The sequence below is a fragment of the Pan paniscus genome, chromosome 1 (assembly GCF_029289425.2).
Source record: "Pan paniscus chromosome 1, NHGRI_mPanPan1-v2.0_pri, whole genome shotgun sequence".
NCBI classification, from domain to species: Eukaryota; Metazoa; Chordata; class Mammalia; order Primates; family Hominidae; genus Pan; species Pan paniscus.
The window spans coordinates 129464582-129481353 of record NC_073249.2 but is presented as its reverse complement, the minus strand read 5'-3'; the positions used below and the strand labels follow the sequence as shown (position 1 = coordinate 129481353).

The window sequence follows — 16772 nt, the reverse complement described above, 5'->3', positions numbered from 1 at the left end:
ATGTACGTGACATATTGTATATATGCTTATTATATACCAAATAGAAATCCTCTTATAGATGAGTATCAAAAATAAATGAAGCACTTATCCATTGGAAAAGAATTAAGTGGAAATGATGGCAAATGCCTACCTGTACATATTTGTGAATGTACCAAGAAGCTTGCTTTCCATCATTCACCGATTCCACTGTAGTGTTAGCCAAACCAACGACATCGCCACCTGCAAATACCCATGCTTCACTAGTTTGCATAGTTTCTGGATCTACTTCTGGGAGACCCCATCTGTTAAATTTTATAGGGCTCAAGGCTTCTTTTACTGAAAAAACAAGTGAAAAACAATAGACAATCACTAGTCAACAGACAATTCCATAACAATAATTTTAAAATTAAGAAAAATTATGGTTTAATTATTGTTCCAGGGATTCAAACAACTGCTTTTAGTAAACTATAAAAATGAAAAGCTAATGAAATATTGGAGTTAACAACACATTTGAAGTGCACTGACTTAACTTTACACCTCACATACAGGAATTAAAGACCACAGATTTGGTCAATGTTTCAGAGCAGACATTTATGTCTACGAAGTATGGATCTATAACGAAGGAAAGTACAACCTTTTAAATACATACAAAATACATTTTTCTAAAACTTTATTCATAGCCATCATTTTTACAAATCTGTTACTACTTATATTATCCCCAACTTGTTCATGTGTGTCACTTTTGAAAGTTACATCATGAATTCAGGTCAATGGCTAATCTCCCTTTTACAACAAAATATTTTGTAAAGCAAAATGAGACAACATATATAACATTTTCATTAAATTATTTGCACTTACTATTAAGCAATTTAATGGATCTAGTATACAGTTATATTTAGCCAGCAATTTCTGCTTTGTTTTGTTAAAAGCAACAAATGCAAACATTACCATTAATTCCTTGTGGAAATTGCTCTGTAAAGTAGTTTTGCAATTATTTACTAAATATGCTGCATTCTAATGAATCTAAAAGAGTCATGGAAGAGGAATGAGGTTGTGTTTCTTTAAGAAAAATATCTAACGAACATTTTGAAAGCATAATCCTGACATTTGGAAGAGATCAATGGATGCAATTTAGAGAAAGGGTTGAGTAAGAGAAGAAATGAAGAAAGGTGGACAACACCCTATTTGATGGAGTAAACTGAGTAAGCCCGTGTTTAGGATAAAATGTTCTCTCCAGGTAACGTCATAATTTTTAAGCACAGCATCTCAGACAGACTAAGGGCCTTATTCTTTACTCCAACTCCAAAGAGAAAATATTAGTAACAACTTAAACTAAAAGAAGAGAGCTTGGGAGATTTTGGAACAGAAAAGTTAGTTGTTGAATTGATTTATGAATCAAGTATAACACAAAATAGCCAAATACAAAAAATGTTATTTTTGACACCTAAAACCAGTTTCTTCTGAGTAAAATAGAGGAAAAAAATAGAAATAAAATAAACACTGGTATATATTTGTAGCTTTCTACTTAAAGAATGTTAGAGTTGTAGAAAATTATTGAGGGGTTACTGTTGATTGTGTTTTTCCCACAAGATCATAGGTTCCATGAGAACAGCAATTTGTCCACACTGCTTGCCTGTGTTCTACAGAGCACACTACAGTTCTTGGAGCAGAGGACACTCAATTGGATTGATGGATGAATGAATGAATGAGTAGATGGGTCAATGCTATCATACTCAGGTTTTTATTTTAAAATCTTCTACTGTTTCTATTTGTTTTTTCGTCTTCCATTGAGAGGAAAATTAAATATTCATGTAATTATTTTCAAAGCAGAAAGGCATTTTAAGGAAATTTTTCTAATGTTTTTAAAGGTCACATGAAAAGACATCTTTATCATTTGTTCCCTATTGCATAACAGATCATCACTACCATCTGTTGACAGTTACTTGAGTTGCAAGAAAGTCAATAGTGAGTATGGCTCATCAATTCAACCTATTTTAATAATGGCAACTGTAACACATCATCCTTGAATGATATATGTAATGAGCTTTATAAATAGTGGCAAGGGGTAAAAATGAATTCTGTTCTATCAGAAATGACCTTATGTTTCCAAAACTTTGGCCTACAAGAGATCTGAAATAAAGATAATTAATAAAAAGATAAGAAATTCAAAATTTTATCACTAGGAGATCAAAGCATTTTTTTTTTACATTTATCTCATGTTTCACAGCAATATCCTTGAAATTTAAGTACAGATTTCATTCTATGCTTGAGCAAGGTAGGAATAATTCCTTAGTTATCTCTGAGTCCCACAACATAAATTAGAGTCAAAGACATGTTTACAGTCGGCCCTCCATATCTGTGGGTTCCACCTCTGAGGATTCAATCAACTGTGCACTGAAAATATTTGGGAAAAAAATAGAACGTTTATGTCTGTACTGAACGTGTACATACTTTTTTCTTTCCATTATTCCCTAAACAATATAGTATATCAACTATATATACAGCATATACATTGTATTAGATATACCATAAGTAATCCAAAGATGATTTAAAGTATATGGAAGGATATGTGTAGATTATATGCAAATAATACACTATTTTCTATAACAGACTTAAGAGCATAGATGGATTTTGGTATCCATGGGGGATCCTGGAACCAAGCCCCCCTAGATGTGAAGGGATAACTTTATCGTGAAGTTACTGAAGCTTAAGTAGGGTCCCTCACTTGCATGGGACTCTTTCAAAGCCCTGTGCCTAATTTCAAATCTATGAATTTTTCTTTTCTTAAAGAAGAGCTCTCAAATTGTATACACTTCAGGCCTCATAAAATTTGAATCTTCACTTGAGCACAGTGAATTGTACACAGGAGGTGCTGAATAAATGCTTCACAAATTAAATTGAAGTTCTTGAAGAATGTGCTTTACCATATTTTAGGATGCAAAAAATGTACATAGAACAATTCACTTTAACACTCCACCTGTCACAAACTCGGTCAATAAGTATTCAGGAAATGTTACTCTGAGTTTAACAAGTAACTTTATATTTCTTAAAATATTTAGCACCAACATCATAAGCCACCCTAGGGGCATTTATTTGTGAATTCAAAAGCACTCTTCTGCTCATGGGCATTTCTATTGTATATGCATTGTGTTATTATGTATCCTTAAACATTCATAATACTCATGTATACTTTTAAAAATAAGCTTTCTTTCCTTAATATTTGATTTATTTATTCTGTGAAGTCTTAAACCTGAATATCAACTGTTTTAATTATTTTATCATTTGTAATATCCAGCTAACCTCATTAAAAATCAAACAATTCTTTGATACTCTATTCTAAAATAGAAAAAGGATTTTCTTTCATATTAAAAATCATCTCAGTCTCCTTTTGAAAATTAACTACCAAATTTCCTCCTGCTCATTTTGGAGACCTTCAAGTTTAACATGTTCCTAATTTCATTCCAGAAATAAAAAGAAAAAGCTGAGAGATCACACAGCTGGTTATGAGGTTACTAACATCAATCAAAATAGAGACCATCTGTATATATTTTAATACCCAATATTTGGCTCATCAAATATCTACAAAAAGATCACTAAGAAAGTAGAATATGGACAACATTTATAAATATAAGCAATGCTACAGTGGGTCAGAAATATTTTTTTCAGTAGCCCTAAGCACCAAGAATGACTGTATCACAACTGGAACATCAAATGGTTAGGATCATTTCCTTGTACATGTAGTAGACTCTAAGCACATGTAATATTCATATATAATATGAATTTGATTCATACTATATATGAATTTACTGAAACTTTGTTAAATCTGGAGCTAAATACCTTTCCTAATTTCAACAATTCTTTTAAAATATAGCCATTATTTTAATTATTTAATCATTTTCTTAAGCTTAGAACTCAAATCAAGGATTCAGTGAAAAAATTCATGTGCATGTTATTCATAATTTCTCAGAAAGGAATTCATTTATTTAGTTGCTCCTTATGAGGAAGACTATCATCCTCATCATTGTAACTGTTCTTCTATGAACTCCTCAGAGCTCTTTTACATCTCTGCTGATAGATTTAACTTGGAATACAATAAAAATAAAACTCAGAAGCAAATCTTCTGTTCTGTCTTTACCCAGCTTGGAAGGAGTGAAAGCATAAGTGAATGAAAAATGTATATTTACATTTGCAAACCAAATAACTGCTTGCCATTTCCTCTGAAGTGTTAAATGAATATTAATAGAAGGATTGTATTATTCCTTTCTTGTTTATAAAACGGGGGGATTTTCTGTTATGTTCATGCACAGTTTTCTCAGATTTTCCATGAGATTGCATCTTGATGGAGACTGTGGCATATGTCCCAGGAGCTCCATAGTTGAACAGAAAAAGAACTTGAAAAAGAATCCCAAAACATGCTTATTCACAGTCTATATTATTCTGCAATTGGAAGAGAAATTTGTTAAATGATATGGTGCCTGGAATTTTATGCAGTCTTTATAAAGAATGAAAACGTCCTTAATTCATACCAAACATTCAAGATTTATGTTAATTTTCTGCTTTAATTACTACTATGTTCAAATGAGCTTATTTAAAAAACAAAGACACTCTGAGGTAGCTTTATAACAAGAAACGGTTTTGAAATTGGAACTTTTAGTCAATTTAATGCTATGCATGAAATGATTTTTTATACAGACTTAATGGTATTGTGACACACAAGTTCTTCAATAAGCCACAGCTTAAAATTGCAGAAACCGTCCCTCAGGGACACATCACTAGCAGATGCAGATTGCCAAGGTCAATTAAACTGATGTAGCTGTGCTGTCACATATGTAAAAGAGAAACCCACAAGCATATGACAAGTATATTTCTCAGTTTTTATAAGAAGATGTCAAGAATGTTATATTTTAGTACACAAATATAAATTAATTCTCCACAAACAATAAAACAATACAACAGATATCATAATGAAGAAGGATTATTAGTATTCTTTGGAGAGTTTGATGTGTTATAAAACAATGGAGGGAATAAAAACTTTCAACATTTACAATAAAATGATACCTTGAAAACATAGATGAATTCATCCATGTCCTTGTTGTTTAATTTTACATAACCTATTACCCACTAGGACCAAATCACAATGAAACTAAAAGGTGTGCTGAGGCAGTAATCTCAGTAATTCAGCGCTGAAAGCAAAATCTCAGCAAGATCAAAATAAATTCTAATTACAAGGCCAGGATATCAGAGTTCTGTTTAAATAGAATAACCTGGGGTAAGGAAGGGCCAGAACCAGAGAATGCCTCCAACTAAGAATATCAAGTCTGGATGGCTTGAGCTTTGTCTTCACATCTCCCTTCCACTTCTCAGTACTTTAATCAGTATGCTCTCCACAATGAAGATTCATTGTTTTCCTTCTGCCAGTCTCTCGGAAGATAACCTTGATTCTGTACCTTCCTGCTCCTCCAGGTCCTCAAACACTGTCTCTTACTCTTTTTAGTATATTGTATGTGTCATTTTCTCCTCTCCTCTCCAATTTGAAAAAAACTTTGTTTTTGACATGGTTATCTTTTCTCACTGCCATTCTTATATCTTCCTTTACCCAATTTCTCAGTCATATACTTGGACTGCTTACTTGTCTCACCACCAAATTATTCCTTGAATGAAAGTATGGTCTCCACGGTCACCAAATTCTGTGACCTTAGTCTTCAGCTCTTTTGCCTTTCTGTAGCATCCAACAGTTGAATGGCATTAATTTTGATCTTTTTTGATTTGCAGAATGCTCCTCTACCCTGGCTCTGCTTATCTTTAAACTGTCCTTCTTGGGCTCTAGTCCCTCTTCACCTCTTCATTTTCCTCTTCTCAGCTCTCAAATATTCAGTCCACTGCACTTTCTCTGTCAGAAATCATAGTCATTTAGGGCCTTCAATTTCATCTCTATAAAGATGGACTCGAACTCTCCCTTGAGTTCTTCCTTTTATTCTGGAACTTCCGGATGCCTGTTTAAGATTATAACCTGTAGGCTCTAATGTCCCTTCCAAATCATCACATCCAAAACTCAGTTCACAAGCTTCCTCTGGGCCTTCCCACCTCATGATTTATTATTGGTGACCTTACTCTTTCATTTCCTCCACTCATTGTGAACACGTCTTACCTTTGCTTCACTCCTCAAACCTTCTATAGACTCGACTCCTTTCTCTTGCCCCCACTGTCAGGAGAAGGCCTTGTCCCACAATTCACAGAGAATATAAAAGCTATCACATGGGAACTCTCTTGTCTTCCCATCAGCAAAACTACAAACCTACTGGATCTATACCTTCGCTCTCTCTCTCTCTTCCTTTTTAATACCACTAAGGAACTCTCCCTCCTATCAGAAGACAGTCTCTCCACATGGGCCCAAGAATCCTCTCCTCTGACCTGGTAGGAATTTTGCCCCTGACACTATATCCACTCTCTTCTCTATTACCAGCCACTCCCTACAAATTAGAGGTTTCCCATATGTAGGTACATACATGTACAGTAGTACCTCCCAATTTAAAACCATTCCACATCTGCATTTGACTCCAAAGCTTCACTAAACCTCTTTTCACTGATATGATTAATTGGTTCCAGGTCGCCAAGTCCAGTGATTCTTCTCAGTGATCATCTTGCTTCAGAGCCTGAAATAGGGTGAGGTGAGTGAGGCAGACAAAGAACAAAATTTAAGGAGGTCCTTACTCTCAGGGTCAGGCAAAGGCAAAGTTGTTGGACAGGCACCTAATGTGCCTCCCCCTTGTTGTGCTCCTTGATTTCTCAGCAAAATTCAACAGATAACCACTTCCTCCTCATGAAAGTCTTTTAGCCTGGCTTCTGTGACATCATACTTTCTGCTTTCCACCTGTCCTCATGATGCATTTTTAATAGTCATTGCTGCTTTTTTCTATTCCCTTTTTCTTTTTTTATTTTATTTTATTATTATTTTTTCTTTTTTTTATTATACTTTAAGTTTTAGGGTACATGTGCACATTGTGCAGGTTAGTTACATATGTATACATGTGCCATGCTGGTGTGCTGCACCCACTAACTCGTCATCTAGCATTAGGTATATCTCCCAATGCTATCCCTCCCCCCTCCCCCCACCCCACAACAGTCCCCAGAGTGTGATATTTCCCTTCCTGTGTCCATGTGATCTCATTGTTCAATTCCCACCTATGAGTGAGAATATGTGGTGTTTGGTTTTTTGTTCTTGCGATAGTTTACTGAGAATGATGATTTCCAATTTCATCCATGTCCCTACAAAAGACATGAACTCATCATTTTTTATGGCTGCATAGTATTTCATGGTGTATATGTGCCACATTTTCTTAATCCAGTCTATCATTGTTGGACATTTGGCTTGGTTCCAAGTCTTTGCTATTGTGAATAATGTCGCAATAAACATACGTGAGCATGTGTCTTTATAGCAGCATGATTTATAGTCCTTTGGGTATATACCCAGTAATGGGATGGCTGGGTCAAATGATATTTCCAGTTCTAGATCCCTGAGGAATTGCCACACTGATGTCCACAATGGTTGAACTAGTTTACAGTCCCACCAACAGTGTAAAAGTGTTCCTATTTCTCCACATCCTCTCCAGCACCTGTTGTTTCCTGACTTTTTAATGATTGCCATTCTAACTGGTGTGAGGTGGTATCTCATTGTGGTTTTGATTTGCATTTCTCTGATGGCCAGTGATGATGAGCATTTTTTCATGTGTTTTTTGGCCGCATAAATGTCTTCTTTTGAGAAGTGTCTGTTCATGTCCTTCGCCCACTTTTTGATGGGGCTGTTTGTTTTTTTCTTGTAAATTTGTTTGAGTTCATTGTAGATTCTGGATATTAGCCCTTTGTCAGATGAGTAGGTTGCGAAAATTTTCTATTCCCTTTTTCTTTTCTTTTTTTTTTTTTTGAGGAGTCTCACTCTGCCACCCAGTCTGGAGTGCAGTGGCATGACCTCCGCTCACTGTAACCTCCACCTACTAGGTTCAAGTGATCAAGTGATTCTCGTGCTTCAGCCTCCCAAGTAGCTGGGATTACAGGCGCTTGTCACCACGCACAGCTAATTTTTGTATTTTTAGTAGAGATGGGGTTTCAGCAGGTTGGCCAGGCTGGTCTCAAACTCCTGACCTCAAGTGATTTACCAGCCTCGGCCTCCCAAAGTGCTGGAATTACAGGCATGAGCCATCGCATCTGGTCCCATTCCCTTCTTCAAAACTAAAAATAGAGCTTACAAATCTTAGTATAATCCATGAATCTTGTTTCCAAATATCTCAACATCCAGTCAGTTAACATGTTGTGCCAATCCATCCAATGAAAATTTTATCCTAGTTACTTCTTACATTCCATTAACATCACTGTCAACTAAAGAAGAATGTTAGAAAAAATAATCAATCAGCACTTATGGATCTCTAGTACATGGCAGGCATACTGCTGGATATTTCCATAGAATATCTTATTAGATCACAAAAGAACCCTTGAAGGTGGATATTATCATCCTCAATAAAGCCAAGAGGTGGCAGAGGCAGTATTTGAATCCAATTATTTCATCTCCAAAGTCCTGCTGCTTCTGACTTTGGGTGTGGGGGCAAGAGAAAGTCAGAATAAATAGACTCTCCACAGTCTCATAAAATTCAGCATTGGGGATCATGGGAATAACTAAAATGAAGACAGGAACAGCAAAGAATTCTAGTCTTGGCTAGCTTCACAGATTCAGCCTTGAGAGCATCCTTTCCAATGAAACCTTTTTCCCCCCTTTCTAGTGAATTAACCACTAATGACTTTCTGTTACACTAGGCACTATGTGACTTTATTTCAAGTATTTGTTTTACCTCTACTACTCCTAAGTTCAGATAACTTATTTAAGTCAGCTACTTCCCCCCAGCATCTAGCATATAATTGGCATATAAGGGGAATCTAGTATATGTTTTTTGGTAAAAAAAATGTAGTATTTGTCCATTCCATTTATTTAGCATTCATATTATTCTGTCTTAGTTATTTTTCTTGTAGATCTTATTTTCACAATTAGAGAGTCAGTTCATCATGTGGAGGAAAAGTATTTCTACACTGACAAACATACTGACTAGGGAAGAATGGGCACATAGTGAATTTCTTTTGATCAATTTAAATATTTGATTTTCCTACTGCTATGGTTAGATAATTTTCAGTTTGAATATGCTAGTAGAATTCAGTCAGGGTAAAGTACATATCTGATCTTCTCCCTCACCCTATTCAGGATAAATTTAGGCTCCCCAAGTTGAATGGAAAAGATGGATGTCAATAATAGCCTATAGCAACTCCTTTTGTGTTATTTGTATTCTATTGGAAGTTTCATTTCCACTTCCTAAACTGACCAACAAACCAATTCAGAATTAAAATAGTCCAAGCACTTCACCTTGATCTGCTTATGTCTCTGAAATAATTCTATCTATTTAAGACGCTGAACTCCTTGAACATTGGATTTCATTTTACCTGGAAGAGATCTCCTCCAGGAGGTCAGTGTCCTTGAAGTAAATATATGGGAATTGTTTTCAAATTCTCTGTTGGATTCCCAAATGCTGTACTTTGATTTGTTTATCTATATTCAATGATACCGTCTCTTTAAGACTGCAAACTGCTTGAAGGAATAGATCATCCTTTAATCTGGTTTGGACCATAATCATTATAATTCTATGCATATTTGGGTGCTTAATATTTCTTGATAATTATGAGATAGTGAAAAAATAGGGTATTGAAATATTTTTTGTATACTTCTCAGCAAACAAAATTTTTTAAATGCTGAATTATGTCATCAAATGATATAAACAATTACTGAAAGGGGTTAAGAAAAATGTTTCATATAAAATTCCCATTTGCTGCATTTAACGGAAAAATAAAAACAAATAGGAAACCAGTAGTAAATTATACTACTTGTGAAAACAATATTATTAAAATATAAGTGAACACTGAAAAATATTTTAATTAACAAAATAAATCAAATGGAAAAGATTCCCTAAATAGAGCTTTAAAAGTAAGTCTATGTGTGTCTGACTGCCATGACTAATTATGTATCCATGTAATGTGTGTTCAATTTGGGCTTATTTAAATAGCAGAAATGCTCATTAGCTGCAGTATATCTGTGAAGCTTCAGTAAACAGTTTAATGGTTTTTATGTTTAACCAATTTCATAAGTTACTGTAATTTTAGCTTTAGCAGCTCATTAATGTTATTTTTTGATATCCATCTTATGGCTTTTTTTTTTCCTTGTCAATCGTCAGTAGGCACACTTCAATGGAAACTTAAAACACACAGTAGATTTTTGTTTAAACAATTTTAGTACATAAGTAAATGTGCAATTCAAAAGTATAGTTTCTTTATATAGAGAACTAGCTGTATTATCATGCACTCAAGAAATATCAACATTGGCAAAGGCTATATCTAATGGGGATAAAACTATAATAATGGAAAACATTTATTGAGCGCTTTCATCAGCATGTAACTGGCTCTGGGCTAGGCACTGTATATACTATCTCTTTGGATACTCACAAAATAGGTATATCTCAATTTTATAGTTGAGGAATGTGAGATTGAGATAAGTTACCAAGGTCACACCCTTAGGATTTAAACCTCACTAGAAATTAACTACATATGTAGTTGGAAAATGCCTGAAAAATCCACAGAAGCATTTGGAGATACACACCTAGACCTCAGATGAAGGCACTGCAACTTGGGATCAAATAAATCACAAGGCTGGGTAAAGTTTCCAAAGAAAGAGTGCAAAAACAGGTGACAATAGAATCATCCACTTATTTTTAAAGTGTCAGCAAGCATAACTTGAACTAAAGCTAGAGAATAATTCCTCAGAGTTACATGAGAATCAAAATATTTCTAAGCCACACAAGCCAAGTAAAGAGGTAAATTCAACAAATATTAAATACAAAAGAAATATAATGTAGGTAAATAGATTGATGACGTGGAGGTCAATGAACCGTAAAAAGGTGACACTTGCAGTTAAATGGTAAAGGCAAAAAACAGAATTCTGAAGTTATGGACAAAGTATCTGGCAAAGACATAAGACAGTGTATACAAGCTATTCTTCCCAGGTGTTTCATAATTTTTAATAGGAAAAAAAGCAAGGCATTACCTTGCCTTCATTCATTCAATTAGCAAAAAAAAAAAAATTGTTTTTGGTCTCTCATGTATTACATCCTGCTGCAGGCACCGTAGTAAACCACAGATAAGAGACCCATCCTTGTGTGTTGTAAATTTCATCTGGCAGAAGATAAAAAATGAAAAGTAAATAAGTAAGTGAACTATATGATAGTGAAAATGGTTATGAATAGGGTTACATGAAAGAGACGTACAAGATGAGGGATGTGAGAAGCAGAAGGGGTGCTTTAGATCATAGCAATTATGGAGGGTCAGAGAGCGCCTCTTTGATGAGATGCCATCAGAGCTAAAACATAAAGGATAAGAATGAACCAGTCACGTGATGACTCAGAGGCAGATTATTCCAAGAAGCGGGAACGGTGGCAAGGGTGTTAAGGATGAGATGCAGTTATAGCACGTGAGGAGTAGAAGGAAGGTTTTATGTGGGTGAAGGAAAGCAAGTGAGACAAGAGAGGAAGTCTGAGAAATAGGCAGGGGCCAAACCAAGGAGTGTGTTAGAAACTGTGGTAAGAAGTTTGTTACAATAAAATAGGACAGCATTGGTAGATTTAGAACAACAACAAAAAAGAAATTAAATAATCTCTGTTTAGAAGCTCATTCTGGTAGGATTATATGGAAGTGAGAGTAGAAGCAGGATGACCAGTCTTAGGAAACCATTCTCAATGCAAAGAGAAAGCGTCCAGCGTCTGACCATTCCCTGAACAGAAGGAGGGCTGGCTGGCCTTCATGACACCTCACAAATACAACACTTTCACATGATTTTGCCCTTACTGTTAATTTTCAGTACAGACATTTAGAATAAGTCACTTCATTCTTTTCATTCAACCATTTATTCATCTCTTCACTCATTCATCCATTTGGTGAATATTTATTGAGTTAAGGACTGTGCTGGATCTTTGGGTTAAAATATAAATAAAGTACCCTGCAGTGGTACTGTCAATATACTTCAGAATATGTAAGATATACAGAGTGAAATAGAAGAGCAAGAATCAAAAAGGAGAAGCATATTTAACTACATGGTCCCTATATGTGTGTAGCAAACATATTTAATCTACGTGCCTCTTTAGATTTCCAGTACCACAATTCTGGAATAAAATTCACATAGCTAAACACTAAAAACATTTCATGAATTAGCAATGATATGTTTTTCCACCCTTACTCTATTATTTCTCATATACCTTACAATCTAGACAAAGAAACTCCCCCATGTATTCATCCAGCCTGTTTACTATAACTGCAATGTGCTTTCAATCCCTGTCTCTGTTCTCCTAATTCCTACCCAATCCTCAACTATTATAAATGTCACTGCCTCCACAAAACCTTTTAATTCTTGCTGCTGCAAGTCATCTCTCTACCCTGTATGTTACACCAGAAATTTATCTGTTTCTCCTGAGTCACTTTCTACCTAAAGGTAACTTTATTTGTATGCATCTTTCCTCCTTTATTAGACTGCAAGCTCCTGCAGATGGGGACAATGTATTCATTTTTGTGAACTTTAGAGAAACTAAAAGAATCTTGTATAATTAATACAAAACACATATAATAAATACAGAATGAAAGAATGGGAAGTAACATCCCACAAGTATGTAGGAGGGCAGATTAGTAGGATGTCAAAATTAAATTGAAGCATTTGGTTTTAATCCCACCATCAGGGAAGAATAGTTTTAGATTCCAAAGTATGAGAGTAATGTGATGAGACTGGTGATGTAAAGTTCATTTGGCAACAGTATGCAAATACAGGGAGAAACACTGGGTCATGTTAAACCAAACGAATTGTAAATACACTTTGAGGAGGGCTTGGAAAATCACTGGATATTTGGCAAACACTTACTATGCAACATGCTTGCCATTCTTTCACATATTTGTATGGAAAAAATGGTCAGGTAAGTCTTGAAAACACTTTAAAGAGCTTTAGAATTACAAAATATAACAAGTATGGTTGTTAAAGAGGAAAAAAAGATTAGCACTGGTTAGCATTAATCCACATACTGTTAGGCAGGATCCCCAAATGGATGTTAACATTAATACTGGTTTCCTCCTCCAACAATGGCAGTATATTACATTTGAATTGAGTAGCTTCCATATTTTGGGAGTAGATATTGAATAAGATTTAATGTAATTTTCTAATTTATACAATAGCATATATGCAGATCAATGTCTTATTTTTTTGAGATGGAGTCTCACTCTGTTGCCCAGGCCAGAGTGCAGTGGCATGATCTTGGCTCGCTGCAACCTCTGCCTCCTGGGTTCAAGTGATTCTCCTGCCTCAGCCCCCCACGAGTAGCTGGGATTACAGGTGTGTGCCATTACACCTGGCTAATTTTTGTTTTTTCAGTAGAGACAGGGTTTCACCATGTAGGCCAGCTGGTCTCAATCTCCTGACCTCAAGTGATCCACCTGCCTCAGCCGCCCAAAGTGCTGGGATTACAGGCGTGAGCCACCATGCCCGGCCAAATATCTAATTTAACCAGAGTATTTTAGATAGGGATGTTGTCCTATTTATATTGTGCTTTGAGTCAAGAACACAAACACAAAGTAATTAACAATAATAATCTCATTCTGCAATACAAAATACATATAATTAAGAACCTTACTATACTCTATATTATCATTTTATAGTTTAATTAAATCTTACATCTTGATTTTACATCTCACAGTGGCTTAGTTTAACATTTCAGCACCATGTTAGGTTTCAGAATAACCTTTTACCATACTATAAGCTAACTAGTTTTTAAAATAAAAATATTATAGGCTGTGGTCAATAAAGCTCAGTTTATCTATTACACTCACCATATCTATTACATTAAATACATCTATTACACTCACTGTGTGTTCAAAACCATTGGCTATGTTTTATGATTTCTGTTCTCTGAAACAATTACGTTATTTTTTTCCCTTTTTCTACCTTCTTTCCCTAACAAAACTTGTTACATGCCACTGCTCTACTTCTTGTATGTAATCTTTAATTTGATGGAAAACTACTGATTTATCCACTGTCTCCCTGCAAGAATGCATATGATATCAACCAGTAGTGAAACCTGGAAAATAAAGATAAGGAAAGGCTCTGAGCAGAGCTATTCACTGGGGAAACAAACCTATTCCTATGCAGTTATTAGAGGGAAGTAAAATAATTACAGAAATATCATGTTGTGCTTCAAATGGATATCTAAGGCAGTTGTAAGTGATATGGTGTTGATTCCCAATCACTTTCAACACTGTTATCAGTTTGACCTCCCTCCTCATCACCTCCACCCTTTCAAAATAATTCCAAAGAAAACCTGTGCAAGGATTCCATTAGTTTGGATAGTTATTCTGCAGAAATGCCAGTACTTACACTAGATTCCACCACTTCATCCTCACCCTGCACAACATATTTCGTAATAGAAAGATGATAAATCTTTCAACCAAGCAAAAATACTTCTGATAATCAGAACAATTTTTGAAACATGTACAGTGTTTCAGTTAGGTTCCTGAAAATTCTTCTTGCCCAAAATATAATTAAAGGCAAAGCACTGTACAAAGAAGGCAAAAATAGTTCATTTTCATCATTTGGCAATCGGTACACAGGATCTATCAATGTTATTATTCAGGCATTTTAAAACAACATGGCAGCACATGAGGAATCATGTGTATTATTAAAAAGCGAACAGGTGGTAGAGAGAGTACCATGGAATAAAACCGTCCCTTGATGTCATAACCTCCTTAAAATATTTACCATCAGGAAATCAACAGTAACAAAAGCTGACCTTTTTTCTCTTCATATTATGGAATATGACAGGCTTCTGGATGTCCAGAATCAATGCCACATATACTCTTTAATCACACTCTTAAGAAGCTGTTATTTAAATGATAGGCTACAACACCTTTCATTAATTAATTAAATCAATGAACAGCTCCTGCTGTAGGCATTAAGGTATAGTAGTGAAAAGACAGGAGATGATGTGTACTAATTCCCAATGTCTGTTTTCAGTCATTCTCTGTTTCCTTAGTTCTAGTCCCCTGCTTCAGTTGTTCCATAGCAAATCCAAATTCAACACACCACCATTTCACTCAGATCTCTTCTATCTGTGAGTTCTGTCAGCACTATAAACACCTGTTTACCTTCCAGCTAGCTACCCCACATCCAATCTCTTTATCAAGCAGATAACCAAATCCTGACTATTCTACTTAAGAAATATATCTTGATTCCAAATTTTCTCCTGTATTTCCACTTCCTCTAACTTAGTCACGGTAACTACTGAAAAAATTATTTTAACCCTTTAACTTGTCTTTCTTAATTCCAGGCCATCTTTCCCAAAATTACTGACACTGTAGTTCCACACTCCTGATGTTGCCTTCCATGTAAAGAAACAATCATTTGTATAACATTCAGGGTGTTGCATTGTACCTTTCTCGCCTCTCTCCAAAACACTAAAATAGAATCCAAATTAGTGAATCTGGAAGAAGAAATAAGGCATATATAATCCACCCTGGTCAAACCTATAACTTGAGAGCTGCCCATCTGAGCATAGGTTCTCAGTCGCCCCTGATACTGAAAATGTTACTGGGTCAGCTTCTCATAACGGCATTTACTGTGTGGGATCATACCCTGTGACTGAATAACTCTACCTAATTCAGGCACCAAATGTTAGAAAATGCATTTGCCTACTAACATGAACCATCTCAAAATGTGGTTGCTTATTTTCTAACCCCCAACTATTTGAAGATTATTACAAATGGTGCAAAATCCAAGCAGAGAGAAGGAAGCTCTAACACCTGCTAGAATTACCTCATTCAAGACAAAGAGCTCTTCCTTATTTAAACCTCCTCATTTGTCACCTGCATGTCTACAGCATAAAATTCAAAATCCCTACTTTAGCATATAATCCTTTGACTCCACATATATTTTAGCCATATTTCCTGCCATCTTATCCCTACCTGCTCCCTACCCTTATGTAACCACACACCATCTGGTCCAGCAAAACAGAATGCCTCCCCGTTGTCTGGGCATATGAGGTCATTTTGTCGGCCCATACTTTTGTATATGATGTTCTCTGTAACAGGAAAACTCCTACTCAAGCTCTAAAACCCATTCCAAATGTGATCTCAAATTAGCACACTGTGTTGCTATATATGTATTTACATGTCTATTTCTCTCATTAGCCTATAGGTCCCTGAAGGGCAATGACTCTTTTACTTGTGTCTGTATTCCTAGTGCCTGAGCAGTGCCTGGAACACAGTTGTGCATCAAGAAATGTTCATTGCATGGTGAATAATGAGAGAATGAATAGTAGAAATCATAAAATAAAAAGTTCTATTTAGAAATACAAATGAAAAATTCAGACCTTCATTTACGAAGATGAGAACATGCATGAAGTAAGTAGGCTGATGACAACTTTCTAAAGACATATTTTTTACAGCTTTTTAAAATGACTGTAAAATGACTATTTAATCTAACAGTGCGGTGTTGAGCAAATTGCATAATCTCCCTGTGGCTTCCCTCCCTTCCACCCCCGTTCCACCTGGAAACTCCTACACATCACTCAGACTTCAATTTACAACCCACTTCCTCTAGGAAGCTTCCCTGAATGCTTAGACTCTGTTCTGTGCTTCCTCGGGAATCTAAACTTCTCAAAGTACAATTTATTGTAATTGTG

General features: G+C 35.4%; 1 protein-coding gene across 6 annotated transcripts in view; it reads right to left on the bottom strand.

The window, feature by feature from the left end:
* DPYD (dihydropyrimidine dehydrogenase) overlaps positions 1–16772 on the bottom strand; it is an 840660-nt gene that overhangs the window by 468372 nt on the left and 355516 nt on the right. For all 6 annotated transcript variants that reach the window (XM_055115757.3, XM_034931766.3, XM_008960543.5 and 3 more), the window contains one exon: positions 131–315. In XM_055115757.3, coding sequence (XP_054971732.2) covers positions 131–315 — 185 coding nt within the window. The remainder of the gene's footprint in view (positions 1–130; positions 316–16772) is intronic.